The sequence below is a fragment of the Neopsephotus bourkii genome, unplaced genomic scaffold (genome assembly GCF_033783945.1).
Source record: "Neopsephotus bourkii isolate Nb327-2 ecotype Australia unplaced genomic scaffold, CSIRO-AGI_Nbou_v1 NB_1594, whole genome shotgun sequence".
Lineage (NCBI taxonomy): Eukaryota > Metazoa > Chordata > Aves > Psittaciformes > Psittacidae > Neopsephotus > Neopsephotus bourkii.
This window is the reverse complement of record NW_026902070.1, coordinates 70,318-88,870: the sequence shown is the minus strand read 5'-3', so window position 1 is coordinate 88,870 and position 18,553 is coordinate 70,318. Positions and strand designations below refer to the sequence as shown.

Genomic DNA, 18,553 nt, shown 5'->3' with positions numbered 1-18,553 from the left:
CCAGAACTTAAGAGTGTCTGCCCAAGCTTTAAATGATGTTTGCATCATGAGTCTTCATGTATACAAGAAGATGAAAGTTCTAGATGTCGAATGTACAGAATAAAAATGCAAAACAAATATACTGCAATATGATGGGAAGGATAGCAAAAAAGTCCATAAAGAACAGACAAGGTCACTGTACTCCAAACTGTGCCAAGATAGCCTAGATAACAGCCTTCACGAACAGGCCAGATAAATTGCCTTGGGAGGCCTAATGATAATAAAGTGAATCCTCTGAACTGCAGCTGTGAGGGAACAACTTGTGCAGTTCGACAAAGGGCTGGGTTACACCAGAAGAGTTATAAGGAACATTAGTGCTATTACCTGCATCCAGTTTGTGTCACCCATGATCTTATAGCGAATATTGAATTTCAGCTTCATTGCAGTGTCTGAAATCTGATTCTCCCAAGAAAGCTTCAGAACAGTAGGCAGTATTCCTGAGTTGACCGATAAATTGTGTGGAGGCAGAAGTTTAACTAGAAGAGGAGATAAAAGTCAAACTCCACAGCTGTGTTTTATCATGCCTCTAGCAGTTGGTACACTATGCTGTACCAACTTGTACTACCATTGAAGTCTTCCACGAACTCAAATGGTTGCTACTTCATACTAGCTTCTAAAGCAGACTATTCAATAAGAACTTGCTAACTGAACTGTGGTCAGATCTCCCACCTTCCTTCCTTTGTCCAGTGCAGTTCTAGTTAACAATATTTCAACAGTGTTAATTTTTATAGCGAAGGAACATAAACACAGCAATTCAGCAATATACACAGAAGCAGCAGTTATGTTCAAGTAAAGTTTTATTAATAGGCATATAGTTACCAATCTCAATGGGATCAAGAATAAGAGGATCAGATTCAGCCTTCCCAAGGGCATTTGTTGCTTCTACCCAGACCTTCGTATTAACGAAGAACTGAACATCACGAATTGTACAAGAATTGTTTACATCTTTTGGTATACAGTCAGGAAAGGTCTCTTGTAGCCTAAATAAAAAGAAGCCGGGGGGGGGGGGGGAAAGGTACAAAGCAGTAAGTTTGGTTTCCTTTCGAGAATCTTCTACATAAATCAGAGCAATCAATCACTTTGGCTTGTATGCTTCCCCTCTGCCATTATTTTTGTAAGCAGACAGGCGAGATGAAAAGGTGAAGAGATTTAGAATGGCTTGTTAAGCCATGACTGCATTAGGATAGAAACTAGAATAAAACCTCTTGACTTCCAAGTCACATATCTTCAAAAGCACAGGATACTATTGTTATTATAAAGTTGTACAGAAAACTGACTTAGCTGAAAGAAATAAAGATCACAAACTGATACATTTAATCAAAAGCAACATAGCTAGTAACTAGAAGCATATTCATGCATTAAAAGATGTAATCAGTATTATCTGCATACCCTTCAGGAGTACAGTTGCAGCTACACATCATTTCTGCTCACCACTCCCTGCCACATTAACAGCAGACAGTACCAAGGGCGTCAGCAGATTTACAAAGCATTAAGGTTTTCTATTTATTCAATGTTTCTACTACGCTTGCTACCAAAACACTTTAGTGGAATGGGGTAGATGGAAAGCTGTGGGCAGTCATTCCAGTTTCCAAAGCAGAACACCAATTCTGTCCACCCCATTTTCAACTACAAGACACCATCTGAAGAGTTTGAAAAATACTTATTTTGCTTTCCCAGGAAAAAATACTTTGGCTGAAACTTTCATGTTAGGATTAATCATGGACAAACACCATTCTGAGTTCTTAGGAAGTATAGAGTAGATAATACCTCTACAAAATCCAGTCACTTAAGATTCAGATTTACTTAGAATCACAGATTTACTTAGAATCACAAAACAGTCTGGGTTGGAAGGGATCTCAGAAGGTCACCTTGTCTATGCATCCTGCAGTAAGCAGGGATATCATCTACTTGTTTTGAATGTGACAGAATGTCACTACAGAAAAATGCAGAATACAAAATTTGGAGCCAGCCACCTGATGATTACGTATTGTACTCAAACCACACTAATAATTATTTGAAGAACAGAAAAATAGGAGATAGAAACAAATTTTCAAGTCTGACTTAGAATGAGTTTAAATATGAGCTCTTCCCTTCCCCCCCAGAATAGACAGCTATGTTTCAGAAAACTGGATTTAAGTTAAGAACTCTTCCAAAGTACCAAGGAATTTCAACAAAGTTTGGTTTAGCATACAAGTATTTTCCAAATTTCTTTAGAAATTCTACAGAGGGCTACTTACCATCTGTACTTCAATCTAAAGTGAGTGTCCAGGAATGTATGCCTCCCAGGATTCCAGGTGCAAGTCATAGGATATGTGATTTTTGACAGCTGATGTACAATGCAACTTAAGTTCTTGGGCTTCTCTGGGGGCACTGAAGACAAAAGTTACAAATAATTAACCTATATACACATTTCAATCCAGTAAGAATCACCCAAGTGCCCAATTAAAGCAATTTCTATGAACGTGAGTATTTATAGTCAGTTTTATTTCAAAAGGAGGGGGCAAGAAGTGCTAGCTACTATTCAGCAATGGAAGCAAAGAAGCTGAACCAGCTGCTCTCAAAAGCAACAGGTGTATGAGGAACAAAGACCTGATAGGTAAGGAATAGCACAGATTTCTCATTGAGGCAGAAAACCTGGTATCATCTAAATCTATTTTAATTCACACGCTAGTGAGCTCTACAGCTGGATTAGCAAATGCTGACTTTGCCAATAACCTGAGCTCTAAGGCAATTCTGGATAGGTCTGTTCTCCCCTACCTGAGCTATGGAAGAAGGATGCTTTAGCTGTGAACATGTTCAAGAGAGGCAAGGGATCTTCATTAATGCACTTCAGTAGTGCGCAAGAAAATTCTTCCAAGTGCAGCTTAACTATTATTTTTTCCTTCTTAAATACAAACCATTGCATAAAATGTTTGTTTCTAGCTTTTAGAATACCACTTTACTTACAAGAGTATATGGTACTTGAACTTGATTTTCTTTCCAGCAGAATGCTATTTTCAAGCGAGCTATCTTACGAATATATGTTTTTTTCCTGTAGTTGTATTATTCTCAAACTTGTTACATTGTTTACAGAATTTTTATTTAATTGATAGTATGAAAATATAGTAGCTTTAAATACAAATGCATCTCAAGACTCATAGGTGAATTACAACTGTAGAATATTATCTGTAGTGTCCTTCAGTTTATCATCTTAGGAATCTGTCCTCACCTTTCCATATATTTTGCCCGTTGGATCTTTCATGGTAAGAAAATAACACGTCAGAAGTTGACAAAAACCCACCTTTTTTTCTGTGAAAGCATTTTGTAACTCATGTTAGAACCACGCTAGCTTAAATTGTGAACTCAACCCAGGCTGCTGTACACAGACCATGCAACAACTGCAATACCTTTTCCTAACATTAGGTGGCAAAAAAGTTATCAGCTATTCATACTCTGTTATTAAGGACACCTGAATACTTACTTTATAAACTGTCCACCAACTAATTACATCGTATATCAAGGTATTCATGTTACTTTCTGAAGATCCCAGTCTTGTCTCAAAGAACACATGCTCAAAGCTATGCAAGTGCTATCATGCTTGAACAAGGAAAGTTTATAATTAGTTGGAAGTATTTTCTTCTGTACTGAGGTAATTCAAAGAATATATTCCAACCTTAAGGCAGTTGAGGTTAGTTTTAGTGATACAGACTAAGTATTTCTCAGACCGTTAATGAAGAAAATATTAGTTTCAAAGTGGTATTATGAAAGCAGGACATACCACCTGCTTGTATTTCCTTGAACTTTGACACAGAAGCAAGAAGGAAAAGTTAGTTTACTTCCTATGAGTTGTTTCAGTTAGATTCGTAACTTTCTGTAATCTACATTTTCCTTCTTTGACATTTTTTCTACTGTTTTCTATTATTCTGTTTTCTTCCTATTTCAACACAAACACTCCAGAGTATTTTCTATTTTTTTTAATAGAAATCATTATTCTGTGCACATTTATGAGATTTGATGTCAGGTAATTTGACAATATTTTTATACAATTATCCAGGAACTGAGGGTATGAAGTGTCTCAAGATGTGCACGCTTATTATTGTTTGCATTCTCTTCCCTGTTTCTCAAACTTTTTTTTTACAGTAGAATAAAAGGCAAGAAAAATGGTACTTACAGCCTACTGTAACTGTAATTCCATAAATGTTCTGCTCAATCTGTCCATCTGCTAAAATGTTGCATGTCAGAGGAGTAGCTAGTGAAGAAGTATCATTAAATGTGACACTGGACACTGTTCTATTTATTTCACGATACTGTTCTTTAGGTACCACTCTATTTTTAATTTTCCAGATAATCTGACTAGCATAGATATTGCCAAAGTCCAGACAACTCTCATTCAAAATGCATAATGCTGTGAAATTGGAACCAAGGGCCAATACAGGAGACTCTGGGATGATGTGACCACATGACTGTACAAGTCCACCTGAAACTAAAAAGAATTGCATCTTTATTAAAAAATACAGAACATTCCAGAATATTGCTGATACAACACCTATGTAACATTAAAAATACTACATGTGTTTAAGCAGGAAATGAGTTAATTACTTGACAGTTATAAACCTGAAATGCATTAGTGAACCACCAAGCAGATCTAAAGGGCAAAACCAGTGTAGTTCTCCCTAGGCTTTGCAAAGGCATTTTACCATGTAAGAAAAGCTCTACTAACAAACAGGGGCCTTTAGAGAGAGAGAGGAGGCAAAGGATTGAATGCTTACTATGTTTTGAAGGAGACGGGTAATATGGTAGACATGACTGGGGTAAGTGTGCACCTTTGTTGTGGTGAACTAGTTTTTGAAGAATGAGTTGTAAATTTCAAAAGCTTCAGTGGGCATACTATAAGCATATTTGGTAACTAGTGAACTCTGCACATTTTATAGTACTCTTTTTACTAATGAACTTCAACACAACAGCAGAATTGTGACTACTCCTACAGATGCACATAGAAAGTGTCAAGTTCTAAGGATGAAACAGACAACTGAAATACTGCCTTGAATCAACAGCCATACTAAACATATTGAGGATGATAATTTTCAATACAACAGCAGTGGCCCACAGCTCCAAATTGATCATAGAGCCTATTATGCCAGTTCACTGGTAGCTTAATGCTTTAACAGCATTCAGTTTGACCAATACATGCTTTCATTTAGATACCATTTGGCATAGGTGAAATTAAATTTCAGTTTGCTACGACAGCCCCAGTGATGTCAGTGGAACTAAAGCAACCTTCCAGCAACCAAAGTCACTCTTCATTCTTTGTACACAGATGACTAATGAACAGAAGCAGAAGTACTGCTTCAACATGCATTAACACTATTAAGAGCAAAGACTAGTCTCCCTATCCTAATAAATCTTGCTTTCTGCCTTCATCTCACAAGTATCTATACAAAAAGCAAGATATGCTTCAAGCATCAAATTAAGTAAGTCTCTTGCATTTGGGTCAGGGAAGTCTTACCTTCAAGAGAACAGATGTTCAACAATAGATATAAGCTGTGGGCCACCCAGTTCCACCAAGAGAACATGCTGCACAGAATCCCTGTAACACAGAAAAAGATATAAATATATAGTTAATTCAGACTATCACTTGTCACTTCAGATCACTGTCAAATTCAGATCTGTATTTGGTCTATGACAATTTCTTAAGTATGCGCATTTCCTTTTCTGAAATAGTATATCCTCACTCTAGAGAAACAGTGGGCATACAACTTCCATTTTGCTTACTGCTGTAACAAAATCCAGTGTCTGCTTAAGACAACTGATGCAATTTAAAGCCTCTTTAAAACAGTTACAAATTTAAGAAATATATCACCTTAAGGTTTTTGTGCCGTATATGGGAACAAACTTCATTGGAACTTCTGCAGGAGGTTCACGTAGAATAGAAAGCATAACACTGTGCCTCAGGTTTTAAAACAGAACCCTATGAATTTGATTATGGTTACTATACTTATGTAGCTTTCAAGTGCACCGATATAAATGCTTTGCTTAAGGTTCACAACAACTCACCCCAAAACCTTGCATCTCATTCACAAGAGTGACTTAAAATACATGCAAGTATTACAAAGTACAATGCTTCCATATCAAGAACCATATAGTGTTGACTACTATAGAAAAAGCATTAACAAGCCTTCAAAATCTTACAAGGGAGTTCACAATTCCTCAGAAACTGGAAAGCTTTTTTAACATTTTATATTCTTTATTTCTGTATAGTAGCAAAGCTCACCTGTTTTTCATTTTAACAGTTCTACAGAATAGGTCAGAGAAACTGAAGCTTTCAGAGTAGCTTCCACTCCAATCACTTTGAAGCCACAAAAGTATCCTCTGGATTTCTCAACTTGCAGTTTTATAAAGCAGCCCTCAATTACTAAAAGCAAGTGACCATTCTCTAGTCATATTATTGGTAGTTACACTTTGGCATCTTTACAGGAACAGGAAGATCAGCTTGGTCAAGCTAGACATAAAGTCTACAACCTGATTTCTAGAAGCAGGCTTCATACTATTCTTATAGCTAGAAACTAAAGATAAATTTCTATGCTTATTAAGATTTAAGATGATATTGCCTGTAGTAACCCTGCTTCTGTAGTTTTACCTTCATTGACCTGACAAAACTTCTTTGGAAAGCGGTATTCCAAAGTTCCCTACAAAGGAAAATTTAAATGCTACATTTACTATTATCAGAAAGAGAAGAAACTACAGTTTAGGATAGGAAATACTCTTTTAATTTGATTGCATGTAGTTTGTAATAATGGCAGAAAGACATAAGGCATTTCATAAAGATCAGTAACATTAGACACTTTAGCACTGATATATCAGTAACAAGCTAGAAACTCATTCCTTAGGTATCAGCACATACAAACATTTTCTTTTTCCAACAAATCAAGATTAACATTATAATGTACAGAAAATCTTTATTCATAAGAATTAAAACCAAACAACTAAAACCAATCTGAAACCTTTACAGCGGTCTTTGTAGGACTCACCAATGTAGATGTGTTTCAGTTACACCTAAAATAATAGCAATGAGAATCACTCAACAGTACATTTGTATCTGTACTTCTGAGTTCATCACTCAAAATCTACCAAGACTTTCTATATAGGAATTTAATACTAGAAATATTGCTGATTAGAAGACTTGACAATTATGGTAAGAAGCATTAATATATGTGTCAGTAGAGGCTGTTTGGAACTGTAGTTGTATGAAGTTTAGAATCAAAAGGCTATTCATTTTTTCTGTGTTACACTCAAATACTCTCACTGGGCTGGATATGAAAACCATTATGGAGTTTCAAGTGCAGTACATGTTTAGACATTTATTACAAGCACACAGTAAGAGAACTAAACCAATTGATTTTTTATTATTATGGATGTAAAGTCTTTTAACATCTGAAAAATAAGGTTTCTCTTCACTCACGCTTTTCTGCATTTTAAAGTCCCAAGTGGTTTCACAAATTTTAACAGATTCATACAGTGAATACACCCAAACTCAGAAGAGTATTTTTTTTTGATTCTGGTCTTCACACACTGAATAGAACTATCACACAGGAATCTATTTTAGTGTCTTGACTTACTCTAACATTTATCAGAAATACTGCTTGCTTGTTGTCAACCTAAAGCTTGTGCTCTATTAAAGATAGAGCTTCAGTTTTGTTTTTTTTTATTTAAGCAACGCTTTGTTACAGCTATTTAGTTGAACAATTTGAGTTGCAGAAGATCTGAAACTCATGAGAGCCCTGAGGCAACTACAAGCTAGGTGGAAAGAAGCAACACCTCCCCTCCCTTCTAACTGCTAAAAGCTGCAGAACAGCAGAAGCTGCTTCCACACTGAAAGAGGGAAGACTGAAGCAGATATAAAAAAGCAAAACCAAGAGTTTTTAAAAAGAATGTTCACTACAGCATTTCTCTCCCATTTGTATCACAACTGATGACATGTTAGAATAATGGCACATCAGCTAAGGTAAATATTACATCATTACAAAGTATTTGTTTTCTTTCTGGTAGTGAGTTATTTTAGGTTAACTTGTATTTTCACAAAACTACTCAGGAACTGCTGGTTTTAAAATCCTAGTAAATATGGCTCAGGTTAATACAAAATACTATGACGCACCTGAAAGAATATAAAAGTCAACACTGAGTTAATAACAGACTCAACGGAAATAAGAAGATAGAATTATCACATGGTTTGTTCTAAAGAATAATGTTTTGCAGAACAAATCAAAATAAGATGACTTCCCTTTTTAAAATGTTATTTCTATATCCTACTGTCTTTCAGACCTGGAATACAAGATTTTAGGAGGATGAAGTCCAAATCTGTACTACTTCACAATTTGGAAAGTTTAGTATCTGTTTTGAGGGAGCAAAGAAACCATCCATAGTTTATAGCACTTACTCTACCAAGCTCAGCTCCTGAAAGGCAAGAGAAATAAGACCAATGCTCCATCACCTGCAATGGCAAGTTCAGAGGAAAGCCCACCTACATACAGGACAGGAAACAAACATTGGTGACTGTGGTGTCCAGATCACACTACAGCATTTATCTGCTTCTAGGCTGTTCTGGTATATTTTACTTCCTCCTCCCTGATCAATGCAGTTTGAAGCTACACATTCTGAACCCATGAAGGGGCTACTGCGTTCTAATGCGTGCTGCTTTTTAAAACATTAGTCTTTCTGGCTTTTACAAGGCTGATTCCTAACTGAAATTTAGTTCTACGCTAAGCACTTCCATCCATCTTGCTCAGGTGAAAGCCATAAAAAAATAATAATAAAAAAAAAGATGGGGCTTCTAACCAGCAAAACAAGGAATCATACTTCAGATTAGAGTGAGGAAGAGAGTTCTGTGGAAACCAGTGTTTTCTAATCTGAGCATATAAAGATGCTCAGGTGCAGAGTGCAGAAATCCTGCATAAAATCTATACTAAAACTTTGAAACATAGTGCCATCACCATCACTCAAAACAAATGCTGCTAAACTGTAACTACTTCAATCAGACTAAGCTGCAAGTCTCGACGACAGAAAACTCAATAGTTTCAGCAGTTATGAAGCACAGCCACAAGTTTTATAGGCTCGTGTAGTGTATCAGGAACCCAAGCTGAAAGTTTAACCAGATGCTGAACTAACACTGAAGGAGCAGTTTTTTTGGTTTTTATTTTGTTATTAAGAGAAGTTAAATCAACATTTTATCTATACTGTGTAATTGTTGAGGACCACTAAATGGAAAGGAAAGGGAGACAGAAACTGATGTTAGAAGTTTGTCAGGTTGCTTTCATAGTTAAGTTTGCCAATGTGGCAAAGGACCAAAGTCCATCAAAATACTACACAGTAAAACCAACACAGTAAATTTAGAACTGATAATGACAGAGCTTAACTCACACAATAAAAATTATCTTAGGAAAAAAATTGTTAAAACATTGTTATTACTTCAACAAAGATAGACAAACTCATACGCCCTGACATCACCCCATTTAATCTCCAAATCATATGGGACTTTTATTAAGCTTCGCATCCTGCTACATTTTGAAAGAAAACCAGTCAGCTTTTACGCCTGAACCTTAAACTGATGCTTCAGGAAGTGTCCTATAAAAAGCCAGTAACAACTCTAAAAATCAGAACAAAGTAGCTCACTGAGTTTTATAGCTAAACTATGAGTAACAGTTTCTGAAGAAATGTCAGGTGCTCACATAAAACAAGTATCACTACTTATTCTGAGCAACTGAGAGAAGTCTTACAAATTATTCTGATTTCATAAATCATGAAAACTCCCCCAAACTTAATACAGGTATATGTCGTATGATGAGTTACCATCTTTCAGTTTCAGAGAGGTGACAATTACTGTCCAAGTGACCTACAAATGACAATTTCAGAGAAACAGCCAAAATAACATGTTATTGCCAGCAAAGCCAACTTGCAAGTTGGGAACTACAGAACACACCATAACCACCACAGGAAGGTGTTAAGTCTATTAAGGCTCATTATCACATCAATCACAGAAGCCAGAAGGTTGCTGACAAATGGATTTCCAGAAATACCCCCTCCACCCCCCCAAAAAATTTTAAGAGCTTACAGCTTCAAGTGGTAAGAATCCACATAGCTCAGAAAGACAGAGCAAGTGATACTGCATATAGCAGTAGCATTGCTTGAGGTTTAATAACAAGCCAGGTACTACTGAAAGCCCACCTAAAAGCTCTAACTATTTTAATGGAATTTTGATTACTCAGTCTGTAACTACTTTCTAATTAGAAGTATTTCATCTGCAAGCTTCCTGCCTTTCTCCAAACCTACTTCCTTCTCGAAAACATCTGAGACTCAAAAAAACACCCTAACACCTCTGAAAGAATCACTTGAAAATCTTACATAACACTATATGCACAGAATACTTTGAAATTCTTTTTCACATTTAAAATGCCTACACACAAATTATATCTCTGTCCCTTTCATGAAACAGATAAGGGATTACTCCACATTACTAATTCCTTTTGCTCTAGAAGGAAACTTTTCTCTACATCCAGGGTTTTAGTATAGCACTCAGAATAAAAAAAAAAAAAACAAAACCAAACAACCCCAAACAAAGCAGCACAGATTAAAATTATTTAAATACTTTGTCAGAGCACTAATATTTGCTTGTAAGAATTACATAAGTCTTTCTGGTGTCTTCTAAAATTGCAGATTGCTTTCTCTGAAGTAATTTGGATTTTTCTCTTTGCAGCTAGCAAGTAGCTTCAGTCTAAAAAGCAAATGAACTTACACAAAACAATGTCTTACCATCCCATGTTCTCAGCTTAAAGGCAAACCTGCAAGACTGACAAGCACCAATACTGGTTCTCCAATTTAGGTAGTTCTGGATAACATAAGAATCATTCCACAGAAACTGGCTAAGAAGTTTATTTATTTTCATACAACTACGCAAGTGCTAAACCTCCAGGAAAGCAGCACTGGAGATACTGTATCTCCATTTTGTGTACACACTTACACACGTGCATGTGTACTTCTTCTCACCCCTCAATTGTATCTACAGGCTTTCCTTAAGAGATCACATTTCTAGACACATAAACAAGACCCAAATATTTCTTTTTAATGTTTTACTTTTAGGAAAAAAATCTCAAATTTTCATCATCCTCTCCTACTGTCTTAATGGGATACACCAACAGACAGATTAAAAAATTAAGTTTAAAAGTTACATACTTTCAAAATCCTTTTTAGATATTATTTCTCTGCAAGTAACAGTATTTAGGAAGAGTAGTATAAATTCTATGCTATATAGGGAAAAGAGGATAAAAGAACCCGCAACTCTCAAAAGTACCCAAACTCTTCAGGTTGTTTCCCAACCCCTTCTCAGTGACAGCACAGGTCACTAACGACTTAACTACAACCCAACATAATTCTATTATAAGGTTTCTCCTTCAGAAATGCCACCAGCTGGCAATCACCTAGTCAACCTAAAACAAGGATGAAAACTGAGAGTGGTATTTATTCCCCTTCGTGCTGCCAGCACATTTGGCAGACTGCTTTCCTTTGTGCCTCAGTTTCATCATCTGCAAGATGAAAATAATGGCTCCGTTTTTCTTTAGGAAGAGCGTCAGAGACCCGCTGCAACGTCGCTTGGAGCTCAGGAGCACATCGGAAATTAGCGGGCGACCCATGCTGCTCCCTGTACCCGCTCCTCCCTAATTCCTCAGGGAATCACTTCGGTAATTGGCCCACGTGTAAACCGAAGAGTGCCTTTCTTTCAAGGCCAGCGGTTTTCTACCTTCCACTCTACAAGCAACAAGAACAGGCCGTTTGTGGTGAAGGCAATAAAATCTAACGCTTTTCAACACGAAAAAGCCTGTCGATAATACGGACAAGCTTATCAGAGTCGAGAAAACCCAAAAAACACTGTAAGGGTCGCAGCACCTTTATTAAAATTAATGAAAAATGTCGGCATTAACAGCCCCTACACTAGAGAAAACCCCAGCTAATCTTCAGTCTTACCCTTTGCGCCACGCCAGCGGGTCAGTAAAACCGGACCGAGACAGGGGAAGGGCAGCGGATGGGGCAACCCCAGCCACTGGTACCAGACACCCTGCCAAGAAGGGGGCCTCGACCGCCCTTCAGGCCCCACACCAAGGAGGCCCCGGGCGGCCCGGCGGCGGGTGAGGCCATGTTGCATTTTAAGCCCCGGCGCCGTCAGTGCCCGCCGAGGGCAGCTGAGACTCCTCTGCGGGGCACCCTGGCTCTAGCACAGGTGAGGACGAGAAAGGCTGCACCTGGACGCCCCTGCCACCGGCGGGAAGGCGAAGCATCGGCTCGGAAGCGAGCGGTGCAGGGCTGCCATCGTCGTCCCAGTCAGTCCTGGCTAAGCGCCCACCCCTCCGCCCTCCCCGGCATCCCCGCCCCCGGTGCACGGCTCGGCCTGCCGAGCACGGCTAGGGCCAGTAGGGGAAGACCGGGCCAGCGCGGCCAGTTCCGGAGGACGCCCCTCAGGGAGAGGTGCGCACACAGGCGGCGAGGACGCTGGGAAGGGGGTTAAGAAAAGGGTCCACCACCAGCGGCCGCAAGCCTCGTGAACCGCCTACCGCCTCCCCCCCGGCCCTCACCTGCTGGCGCTGCTGGCGCTGCCGTCGCCTCACGGCGCCGCCGCCCCGCCGACAGACCCTAAATAACAGCCCCGCCGCGCCGAGCCATCCCGCCGCCGTCCCGCACGCCCGGCCCCACGCCCGGTCACGCTCCCTCTGCCCCCCCCCCGCGTCCTTCCCTCCACGGTTCGCGCCGCCATTGGCGAACGGTGCCGTGACGTTGCCCAAAGGGGGCGGGGGGCGGGGCTTCCCGTAACGCGCCGGCCGGTGCCAGGATCGCGGGCGCAAGGGGCGGCGGCGGTGTGAGGGGAGGGGGGTGAATGGCTGCTTGCGCCATGCGACCGACAGTAGATTCCCACCCCGGCGCTCCCCCCTCGGCGTTGCCCGCGCCTCCCGAACAAGCACACCCGCAGGGGTTCCCCTCAACCTGTGTTTCAGAGTGGGAGAGGAGCTGCAGAGCTCCCCTGCCCGGGGCATGGCGGGGGGGGGGGGGTTGGGGGGGCGCAGCCGCGGAACCCCCCAGCTGAGGAGAGCCGGCTCCCGCTCGCGCCGCCGCCGGCGAAGCTTCTGAAATCTCTTCCGGGGCCTCAGCCGGTCGGGGTGCGCTCCTCCCGGACAGGCCTGAAGGGCCGGCAGCCGCCCCGGCGTTTCTCAAGGCTCCCGTGGGATCGGGCAGCTGGAGAATGCTCTTATCGACAGCAGCCGTGTTATCAGAGCGCTGTTATCGAGAGCGGTCCCTAGGAAAGGTGTTCTTGGAAGGCTGGGTTGCTGGGATATGTTCCTTAAATAGATCGTTCCTGTGATCAAGATCCCGGGAAGCCCCTGGGTTTCCTCAATGGTTCTCCTTGGACATTTTTTAATTCCATAACCCTGAAAAGTGACTTTTGTAAATGAGACACGGTCATGTGCTCTAAGATGTCCTTTTCATTCCAGATTATTTTTTTTTCCAGTTCACGAGTGAGAAGGAGCACATTTCAGTGGCACATGCACAAACTTGCACTGTGCTAAGAGCGTCCAAGTAGGCTGTCTCTAGTCAGGAAAGTACCAGACATCACTGATGCATGCAAGAGTTGTTTCCTGCCGTATACTTCAGGCTTTTGCCCATGTTCTTCTTAGGTTATCTTTGGGCTTGAGAGGGATAGGAGAGATACTATATTTTTAGTTACATCTTCAGAGGAACAGGCAGGTTGGCTAGACATGTAGGGCATCAAGTCCAATATCCTGTTTCCAACACTGTCTGGCATGAGCTGCTAATGAGAAAAGATAATGGAACAGAACCTGTTTCTCACATGTTTAGTACCAGTCTCTGATTGTGTTTGGTTTACTTTCTGAGGTGGCTTAATATCCTCAACAAAAATATTGCTGTTACTAGCTCTGAGAATGTAAAGCTGGCTGAGAATGTAAGGCTAACTCAGAGAATGTGAGTGACCACTTTAGAGGTCATTTAGTTCCTCTGCTTTCCTCAAGACAAAATTTACTATACTTAAATACTTTCTGATAAGTGTTTATCTAACCTTCAGATTAAATCCATTACTTCATGTCCCTACTAGCAGCTTGTGTTCTTTCTGGAAAACTTAGGTGTTTGTAGTGCTGCTGTTTCTTCCACTGGTAGTCTACACTTAATAGACCCAGTCTGTTCCATCTTAATAGACTTAATACCCAGTCCTTTCCATCTTCTCTTATAGGGTTTTGGTGTTCAAACCCTTCTTAATGTATCAGGACAACTGACATCTGGGGAATAAGTTCCACAGGTTGTTTTATTATTATTTAAAAACAGAGTACTTCAGCATTAGAATTTGTTATTTTGCTTTCTCTTCAGATTATGGTTGCATGGTTGCTGTGTTTGTGCTTATGTTTATTTAGGAATACAGTTTGAAAATCACATATAATTAGATTTCCAGTCTGTACAGATACGTCTAGTTCAGTGCCCTCAAAATACCGCTCTTTGGCAACAAAAGGTTAAGTGGAAGCACGCTTTCAGCTAGAGGTACTGAAAAACTAATGTGGTGAGGTTTTTTTTGGTTCATTGTTTTGTTTTCCTGTGTGTATGTGTGGGTTTTTTCCCCCCTCTTGTTTTACTATACCTTCTGTGTCCTGTAAGATCATTAAAGTTCTGCTGTTAAATGGACATTCCAGGAGTAGATGCTCAACTCTCCTCCCTCCCCCCAGTCAACAGAAAGCCTCTTATGACATTCTCATTCCGAAACCCGATAGCCTGAAGCAATCCTTGGTTCAGTGCCAGAACTTGTAGAACAACACCCCCCCTTCAAAACCAATCCCATCTCAGGCCTTGCTTAGATATAACATGTATTGTAACTCTTCAAATAAGTAAGGGCTCTTGTATTTCACAGGCTATTTATAGACTCAGTGTAAAACTATTTCCACATAGTTAACAGAAGAACAAAACAATTTGTTTGGAGTTGTACTTAATTCTTCTATATCAGCACAAAATATCTTCAATAAGGTAACAATTTAGTTGCTGAAAACCTGACTGTTCTTACAACATCATTAGATGTTTTGTGGTGCAAGCAGGTAAAAACAAGTTAATAGCAGCATTAAGACTGCCATTTGATAGAATCAGGACATTTGGGATCCCATGTAAAGAAACAAGACCTTCAATCATGTTGTGAAGTGCCTTTTCTGCACATGGACGATTTCCTGAAAGACTCCTTAGTGTGATTTACAACATTATGTTCTCCCTTGTTGATACACATTATAATGCTGTATACTGCACTGTGCAGAATAGTAATAGTAGTGGTATGTAGGTAATATAAACATAAGTAATTCAAAGTTTTAGACACCTGAGGAATTAAAAATTCTGGTCACATTTTAAAAACGTGCTTACAAAGCAGCGTTTTAATCTGCTCATTAAATTAAGCTTCTATGAAATTAGTCTATTGAATTCACTAAATATATGAGCAAGAATAATAGCTGTCAGGGAATCCTTGAGATGAATTATCTATCTGCTCATTTACACTGCAATTTGTGTTCCAACACTGTGCTCAGATCAGGGCTGTATAAGATATTTCCTAGGTCCCATGATCCACAGGATATAAGGAGGTGAAGCATGCCTTCATATCCTCTGTTTTTTCAGCCCCAAGAAGGGGATAGCCTGGGAATACGGGGATGGGGAGCAACACTTGAAAAACATTCAGTGATTGGCACTGTTTGACTGTGGGAGAAGAGATATTTTTAGAGATGCTGTTATAGATTGGCTAGGAACAAACTTGTAGCGCTCTTTATTGAGCATTTCAGCAGTTTTGTAACAAGTTGTGACAGACTGCAGTCAGTGCAAAATCTATTGAATCTTACAAGAGATGTGTCACAGAGAGGAAAAGATCTTTCTGGAATGTATTATTGTCTTGGTATAAGGACATGGAGCATTCTATAGATAAATCAAGACTGCGGAAAGATTCCTCAGTCCTGGATACATGCGGTTTTCTTGCAGATGCGTCACTGTCAGAACAGGATTATGGGAAATATTTTCAAAGTCATGGAGGGGCTGAACAAGAAGAGACCCTTTAATGGCAATGTTCTGACCCATGAAGAGTCAAAGACTTTCTATGAAATGGCTGAATCACTGTATAGAACTGTTTCTATGGGAAGTTCCATGGCACAGCCAAACCTCTTGCTGAAGTGATAATGTTATCTCAGCCTGTATCACAGAAGTGCTCAGCATCTCAATAATGGGTGTCCTTCAGTGTCCTTACACTCAAGACGGGTCTTCTGACATTCTTTAACAGTGAGAAGACTCTCACTTTCTCTCTTTCTCCACCCCCTCCCCCCACCCCCACCCGAGAGGAGAGGACTAGTCCTCTAGTCCTTTGGCCTGCCTGGCTGGACAGTAGCAGACTTCTGTGTTGAAACCATAGTCTTGTAGGTCATGGAGTCAGGGTAAAGTCCCCTGAAGAAGGGGGGAGGCAGACTGGGAGGCAGCAGGAAGTTAAAAAATGGATGATATAACTGAAAATGATGTAGTGAAAGTTATAGCATTTCCCAGCTTTATAACTTGACAAATATGAGCTGCTGACAGGCAGCAAAAACCAGGCTTGGTAATTCATAACTTCCTTTTGAATGAGATTGGAGAATATTGCTTTTTTTGCTAGAGTAAGTAGGTATTTGTGATTCTTATGATAAAGGGGTAAAAGTTCACCAAAGCAAGCAGCCACTATTGCAATCAACCAAATATGTACAACCTAGGCAAAAGCAAGTCCACCTGATAATTGATGGCACTTGTTCCATCAAGCAATGAATGGTGCATATGGCAACAGGGCTATCTTTATTTAGCGTCAGTACACCCAGTAGGTTGCTAAAATCTGAGACTCAGGACAAGTTCTTGCAAAAGTCAGTCAGGGTCTGCAGAACTATAACTAGGCTTCAGCAGTTCAGGAAAACCTTGTCATTGTTGGTAGAAATTAGAAATGGAGATAGTGGACTCCTCCCCGTGTGATCAGCTTGACAGGGAAGCTTTAGGTTGTTGGAGAGGACTTGAGCCAATTCATCCTTTGTAATTCTCAGGAATAGGAATGGCAGCACTATGAAGCTACAGCAGGGCATTTGGAATAGAAAGAAAATCGATTATAGCCCACTGAAAAATAATGGCACATCTGACAGAGTGGTGTGGAACTTAGCAATCTTCTTGTTTTTCTGGGGTGGAAATTGTACGGCTATTGTCATCTTAGACCTAGGCTGGACATTTTGACATATAGAACATGTTGCTGGATGGTGTTTTTTTCCCCTAAAGGTGGTGGGCAGGACAATCAGAAAAAAAAGGGGTCTGACCTTCGCTGGAAGAACAAGGCCAAAAGTGAGACCAGAAAAAGAAAAGGCTTCTAAATTAAAGAAAGCATATACGAAATATCAGTGAAGATAAAATAAAAATTCTGAAAAGGCTGAAATTAATAAAACATAGAAAATGCTTAAGTTTGAGTGATACAGTTCACTGCAAAGAAGCCCTGATTCAGACTGGTAGCTAGGATGAGCTGAAGGTGTTAGGACATGATGTGGGGACTTATGCAACATGTAGGAGCTGCCCATGAGTTTAGCATGCTTTTGGCAGCTGCTATAGCTAAAAGGCCTTTGGACTGATGCTATGTACACAGCCCAAAGCATAGAATATCCTTGGATAAATGCTTAAGGTAGAACTCTCAAGACAGTGGACAAGGAGGGCCAAGTGGGTGTAGCAGAAGACAAACGGAAGAGAAAGATGTCCTCAGAACGAGTGGGTTTGTCTTTCCTACTTGGCCACAAAGACTTAAATGAGTGGTATGGCCAATAACAAATAGCCAGAAAATGTTACTCTGCCTTTCACTGCTAATCTAGTATTTGGACAAAATAATGTTATGTGTGAAGAACAGCTGAGCTGAGCCTGAATATGGGCTGACAGAAGTGATACTGCAGTAGAAAAAGGCATACTGAAAACATCAGTGTGACACCCAGCTCCTGAAGACCTGTTGTAGCATGCTGTGTACAAATCAAGCTATTGCTATGGATGGAAACATTGCCGGATACTACAGCTTGTGACTTCTCAGGGTGGGATGGTAGAGACCTATTGAAGAAACTGTGTATATGGAGCTTGCAAAGAGTAAATCTACTACAGGCAAACTCCTGACAAATCCTTCTTGTATTTTTCCATGCTGTAACTACTGTTAGACAGAAATCAATACAGCGAGATACCACTTGATTTCCAGGAACAGAGCTATCAGCAATGATATATAGTTAATTGCCTTGAAGTGACACATTTTAAAAAAGGGATCTTGACAGCTTTGTGCTGGAAGTTTTCTGCTTGAGCTGTTAAAAACACAAAAAGCTGGAGCCGATGGCTACAAGTAAAGGCTCTGGGACTCATGGGCAAGTATTTTCTCATCAGTAAAACTGAAGCCAAGCTCTGAATTAGAGAACCCCTCATTCACGGCTGCCTTATAATTTAATTGGCCGGT

The 18,553-nt window shown here is 40.1% G+C and overlaps 1 protein-coding gene across 2 annotated transcripts in view; it reads right to left on the bottom strand.

The window, feature by feature from the left end:
- The window catches only part of IL6ST (interleukin 6 cytokine family signal transducer), a 34,299-nt gene extending 21,657 nt beyond the window's left edge, over nt 1-12,642 (bottom strand). Inside the window, exons 1-6 of one of the 2 annotated variants that reach the window (XM_061372079.1) lie at nt 12,636-12,642; nt 5,525-5,605; nt 4,190-4,501; nt 2,277-2,409; nt 859-1,019; nt 364-515 (exon numbers count right to left, since the gene is read on the bottom strand). In XM_061372079.1, the coding sequence (XP_061228063.1) occupies nt 364-515; nt 859-1,019; nt 2,277-2,409; nt 4,190-4,501; nt 5,525-5,591 (825 nt within the window). In that variant the 5' untranslated portion in view covers nt 5,592-5,605; nt 12,636-12,642. Of the gene's footprint in view, nt 1-363; nt 516-858; nt 1,020-2,276; nt 2,410-4,189; nt 4,502-5,524; nt 5,606-12,030; nt 12,216-12,635 lie in introns of those variants that run through there. The other variant, XM_061372078.1, reaches the window with a different exon arrangement.
- Between the last annotated feature and the right edge of the window lie 5,911 nt (nt 12,643-18,553).